The sequence below is a fragment of the Neltuma alba genome, unplaced genomic scaffold (assembly GCF_004799145.2).
Source record: "Neltuma alba isolate B1F8T4 unplaced genomic scaffold, ASM479914v2 tig00010372_pilon, whole genome shotgun sequence".
Taxonomy (NCBI): domain Eukaryota; kingdom Viridiplantae; phylum Streptophyta; class Magnoliopsida; order Fabales; family Fabaceae; genus Neltuma; species Neltuma alba.
In genome coordinates this window covers 271,620-277,725 of record NW_021635277.1, presented here as the reverse complement: position 1 = coordinate 277,725, position 6,106 = coordinate 271,620, and the positions used below count along the sequence as shown (strand labels likewise).

The following is a 6,106-nucleotide window of genomic DNA, read 5'->3' as shown; positions in this document are numbered from 1 at the left end:
CTGACTGAGATGATGATGAGAGGCATTTGAAGGTAATTTATAATTTACAAATAAAATAATAGGAGGGAGTAATGTGTTCCAAACACGAAAGCCACGAGCCTTTATTTTTTTATTTTTAATTTTCTAAAACGGGAAAAAAATTTTAAAAAATTGATGATCTCTATCTGTCTTCAAAGTTAGAAAGAAAAAATTGAATATTAGCAATCAGCACCATCAACGCTATACAATATTTCATGTGACAGAATGGATGATATGATTCAGAATTTTCGTGGAGTCCTTTGCATATCTTCTTGAATATTTGAGTTTGCATAGTCGTGTAGAAAAGCCTTTATATCCAGAGTGTTCTAACTATACACAGTTGTTGGGCATGTTGAAATTGATAAACTTAAAGGTATAACATGGGTAGAGTGATGCTAGTTTTACAGAGCTACTTGAATTGTTGAGTAACAGACTTTCATATGGTAATTTATTTTCAAAACATTGGGTTGGATAGGTTTAGGGTATAAAAAAATATACTTGCCCTAATGATTGCATATTATTTAGAAATGAGTATGTGAGGATAAATAAATGTCCAAGATGTGGTATTTCATGATACAAAGCAAATAAGGACATTGGTGGTGAATGTGATGATAAGATGACCAATACGTCTCTTTTGAATGTTTTATGGTATCTTCCCATGATACTACGGTTTCAGTGTATGTTTTCCAATGCCACAAAAAGAAAGAACCTAAGATGGCATGCTAATGAAAAAAAAAGTCTTTTACAGGATCCGATCATCATCATATACAAATTCATTCAAACTGTGAATTCTACGGTATATATCTAGTTTGGGTCTCTGTTGGGATGAAAGGCTTCACTAGTCTCACCTACATGAGTTTGCTCAATCCAAAATAATAAGCAATCCCTTGTACTAAATATTTTTTAACATGTTTTCTCAATTCTAATCTCAATTTCAATTCTTACCTTTCATATTCAATACTTTATACCGAAATGGTTGGATGGGTTTTTCTTTTAGCTACTGTTTGGTATGAGGGAAATGGAAGGAAGGAAATAAGAGAAAAAATTTTCATGAGCATCATTTAAAAAATTGGAGAAGTGAGTTTTAAATTTTAACAAGAAGAATGAGTAATATAAAAAAGTAATAAAAATTAATTAAAAGCTTTCAACCCCATTTTTTCTATTCTTTAAATAGAGCTTATTAAAATTTTTTTCTCTCCTGCTCTCTCTCCTCCATTTTCATCGAACCAAACGGAAAGTCAAATAGGAGGGCTAGTACTTTCGCTTAGGCTCTAGTATATTCAGTTTGCTTGTCTAAGTTTAGGTTTGTTCAGTTTTATAACGTTCGTTCAAGACATGTCATGATTGAAGGCACATTTGCCTTCAATATATACATCATGAGATCTCTGTTTAAAGCTGTTACCCTCAAAATTTATTATAAATCCCCACTAACAACTCGTGTTTAAATTTTAACAGCAACATTCTTTTGCTATTCATATAAGTAGCGCTCTCTTCATAGGGATGGGAAAATAGGCTCAAACCTTCACAATGATCGCAAAGAAGAACACCAATAGACATAGGATGCTTGGGTCGGCTTCCAAAAAAAGATAACTTTTCATTTTTAACTATGACAGCTCTCTGCTCTCCGTATGACAAGTCATTACCATTAAAGCAAGCCCTCCACAAGTTTTCGTTCGCCTATTACTTTCTTGGAAGAAACCAAGACATCATGGACAACAGACAATTGTGAATGCGAGATTCAGTGTATCAAATTTCCACCAAAGCCTCACACAACAATTCAAATGAACAAACACATCTATAAGAATCCTACGTAGTTCCCAAAATGGCTAGCCACAGTTTCACCTGTGCAAGGCACAAAGGCAACTCTTCTCACCCACATCAGACGCAATACAGCGAGGCTGGCACTTCCCATCTTCAAACCATTTGGCTCGTTTCTGCACAAACTCCTCCAGAAATTTGTCAAGCTTCTCAATTGTAATGTTCGGCATCACAACAACATGAGCAATGTTGCCTTGGCATGCTAGTTGCCACATGCGAGTAAACTCCTCATCATGTGGCCGCTCAAACACAACTGTGCTGCTTAGCTCATTAAGCATAGCGCCGATCCTGGCGTCTTTGAGGCGGTCTTTCAAGTAATGTGCATTCCTCAGGCATTTCTGTACTTCTTTCTGGAAACCCCTGTATCCCTTTCGGTTTAAGGTGTACCAGAGGAAAATGGGAGCATGTCCGTTTCGACTGCCCATGATTGTGGCATCCCTGGAAGCCAGGTACTCCACATTCCTGGAGAGAACATTGACGTGCTGCAATCTTGTTATCTGCACACCACAAGGCATAGGGCACCCCACAAATTTGTGGCCAGAAACACTCACACTGCCTATAGGCTTCTTAAAAGAGACTTTTGGAGCCTGTAATTCCCCCAAAAGGAAAAAACAAAGTTGTCAGGTCAGTTATCAGGCAGAAGCTACGACAATAGAGATCAGCACATTGAAGAAACCAAATTTCTGTGCCAAATCAATCATTAGAGGGTCAAAAGGAAGCATAATAGAGCACATTCAATACTTACGCGTTTGACAAAAGGCATCATGAGACCAAATAAAGCTCCATCGCAGTGGATGTAGAATCGGTCGTGTGAAAATCCTGCATCTTCAAGTGTCTTTATTACTAGATCAAGATCATCCACAGCTCCTTTGACAGTTGTGCCTGCAAGATTCCAAGCGTAAGCCCTAGAATCAACCAAAAAAATGAAGGGACGGTGGCTAAAGTGCACTCATGCTCGTGTGTGTGTGTGAGGGTTTATGTGTGTTTTGGGGGGAGGGGGGGAACTTGCCTATATTCACATTTACAATTGCTGGCTTGTCTTTGTTACGAATAATCCTGGTCTTGAAATCATCGCAGTCAATCTCACCGGTACAGTGCGTGTCAACTTTCACACATTCCATTCTGTACATGCGAGCAGCTTTGAAAACAGAATAATGCGTTTCCCGTGAGGTATACAGAATCCCATCTGGGAAAACCTCTCTCCTGCAAAGGTATTTTCACCATATCAGGCATTCATTTTACTAATTTATAAAATATCATCCTCATTGAAATTTATGAAACTAACCCAACTAGAATGCCATGTAGATTCCCTTCTGTGCCACAGTTTGTTATATAGCCCCAGTATTCATTTTTCTCAATCTCCCATAATCGGGCAAACCAATCCAAAACACCTACTTCAAACTGCCGTGAGTGGACGCCATAGTTACTTTCAATGAATGGATCTCCTAAATTGTTTATAGAAAAGTGCTGCAGCTGGGCAAGGGCACCATAGTCGAAATCCAAATTATAGGGATAACCTGGAACAGGTAGTTCAAAAATAAAAGATATGAAAATAAAAAAGGCCTCACAGGCTAATAGGAAAAAATCTCGACTTCAAAAATTGCCCAAACTCATTCAAAGTCTTGCCTAACAGGAAGCTAAGATTATATGAATGCATTTTTGTAGATTATGCAATGATAAATTCCCTGAACATGAAAGATCGTAAACAAGAGCTTCTATGATAACTGTGAGGTAGTTTTCTGAAGCTCTTCTACAATTACCAGAGCATAAAAGAAGGTTTTGGGTAATAAAAGCTTTCCCGTTATGAACCCTTTCCATAACACATCAAATAGGACACCATAAACATCAGAAATGCACCAGAGGAAGCAATTTGAGCAAGAGGAGACACTGTCAAACCTAAATGATGCTTCGTCCTTTCCATCAGAGATTTCCTGTATCTAGCCAAAACACTTGCCATATCAGCCTCCCTGTCCCCTGTCACCTCATCATCAGCATCTGGTTCTGTGACTTCCAAGCATGTGGTATGAACATTCCTGCCTAGTACTATTTCTCTTTTACTTTTATCCTCACTCATCTCGGTCACCGCATAAACACTCCCATTATTTTCAGCTGTTGGTGGTACAGGATCCTTAATCACAGTCTTTGGATCAAAATCCTCTGGCAATGGTTCAACTGCTTTCATGACGCTTGCAATACTTCTGTCCATTTTTCTAGTCCTTGCACAATAATGACCTGTAAGACACATGATACAGGAATGGGTTTTGAGCAAAAGAAGAGTCAGTGCAAATAAAATATCCAGCAAAAGACAAACGTAAAAATGGGGCACGCAGCGATTTTGGGCATAAAGCCAGACCCTTATGTGAGGAGAAGAGTATGCGATCCAGATAAAATTCTAACTTTCTTGAAAAACAAATCTCTGGGAACAGATAATCATTTAAAAGGAAGTAAACTAGCCTAAACAGAAGCACGTAGCCCACAAAACAAGTAACACCCCAAACACCATGAACTGCCTCTACAGAAGTGAGAATTCTCTGAAATGTGCATTTCAATTCAAAAAATTACATCCTTTTTACAGAATTAAGCTTAAAAAGTTGTTTGGTAGAGCATCACAAACCAAAAACAAATTCTCTGAAATACACCTTTCAAGCGAAGAAGTTAAGCATAATTTACGGATCTAAGCATTTGAAGAATGCCGGATACATTCTCAATCGACAATTCAGCAAACTCATTTATCAAACAAGATCACTGCATCGCAGAAACTCGAATCAAATAAAATTGAAGATAATCAGACAAACCTCGCGACAGGTTTCAATCGGCCAAAGAGAGAAGCTCCAAGCGGAATTTCCCTCGACTGAAACCAGCTTCGGACAAAGTTTGTCTGTCAATATCAACTTCCCGATATTTAAACTGGCAGAAACGGCCTGAGAGGCAAGATTAAGCAGTGATTTAGTCGGTCGAACAATAAGAAATGAGCTAGACAGAAAGTAGCTCGCTAAAGCCCAGATCTGAAGAAGAATAGTAAACCTGCAATGCGTGGAATGGTTCAAAGAATAGATATTGGGACAGAGCGTTTGTGTTTTGGCGTAAACGGCCGCAGCGCAAGAAACTCGGGATGAAGGACGAAGCTCGGACAGAGGAGGTTGGTATTTATGGGTGCGGAAGGCACGCGCTTTCGATGTTGCTGGAAGGATGCTATAACTATTGCATGCGTTTAGGGTTCCACAGTAAGATTCCGCTTATGTGGGCCATCCCATGTGATTCTGCTATGTGGAATCTTTTGATTGCACCCTCTCAGATTTTCCACACAATTACAATTACAGTTCCTGGCTTCACAAATTACCGGAAAATTATTACGCATTCTGTCCTTTTCATATTGCTATTAATACTTTTTAAAATAAAAAATATGTTATGAAATTAACCAACAATGAAAATAGATTGGAGAAGAGAAGTAGACAAGAAAATGAGAGAATGATATTGTATTATTCCTTCACTTGCTTCACTTACTTCACAATACAATGACATGCCTTATTTATAGGCATAGTCTCACATATAAGTTACATTTGTACTTAAATGATAGATAGTGGACAATAAACCATATGAATATGAGTGGGGGGAGTTACAAGATTAAAGGCATAGTGGAAAGGTAATGGAGTAGTGGAAGATTAATGCCTAGTGGAAGTAGTGGGAGTTGATGATGAAGTTAAGAGGAAGAGGAAGAGGAAGAAGAGGAGATAGACATCCACATATTATAATATTCATAACAAAATAGAAGATTCGAGTTTTCTCCCTCTTTTTGGCCAGCGCTTTTCGGTTTCACACCACTATGCAGTTCCACGGTAATGGCCATAGAGAAATTCTTGCTTGCCGTCACCATTATTCAGGACCTATTTTATATTTTATATTAATAATTAAATTAACTTTCCATCTGATTCAAGTATCTTTCCTATCTCCAATTTTAATTATAATAGCCAGTTGACTAATTTGAAGAAATTAAGAAAAGAAGTTAAGTTAGTTATTTGTAATAAATAGGTGTTGTCTTTCTTAAAATATCTTTACTAATCAAATATGTTAGCTAAAACTATAATTATTAGAAAGACTATCTTGGAAAAAATTGACTAAATATGAGAGACAAAATGGATTAGGATCTTATATTTAGAACTAATATAAAAATCAAATTGGGTCTTATATTAAAGACAGAAGGAGGTAATACTCCTCCGGTCCTAATTATAAGACCCAATTGACTTATTTGAGGAGATTAAGAAAGTAAGTT

At 37.5% G+C, this 6,106-nt stretch overlaps 1 protein-coding gene across 1 annotated transcript; it reads right to left on the bottom strand.

The window, feature by feature from the left end:
- Window positions 1–1,589: 1,589 nt before the first annotated feature.
- LOC114756101 (serine decarboxylase 1-like) lies at window positions 1,590–4,949 on the bottom strand. Its single transcript, XM_028945020.1, has 7 exons — window positions 4,861–4,949; window positions 4,632–4,757; window positions 3,733–4,068; window positions 3,122–3,353; window positions 2,846–3,039; window positions 2,582–2,718; window positions 1,590–2,423 (listed from the first exon to the last, which is right to left on the bottom strand). Exons 3-7 carry the CDS (start codon window positions 4,040–4,042, stop codon window positions 1,857–1,859), a joined length of 1,440 nt encoding a protein of 479 aa, XP_028800853.1. The 5' UTR covers window positions 4,043–4,068; window positions 4,632–4,757; window positions 4,861–4,949; the 3' UTR covers window positions 1,590–1,856.
- Window positions 4,950–6,106: the final 1,157 nt, after the last annotated feature.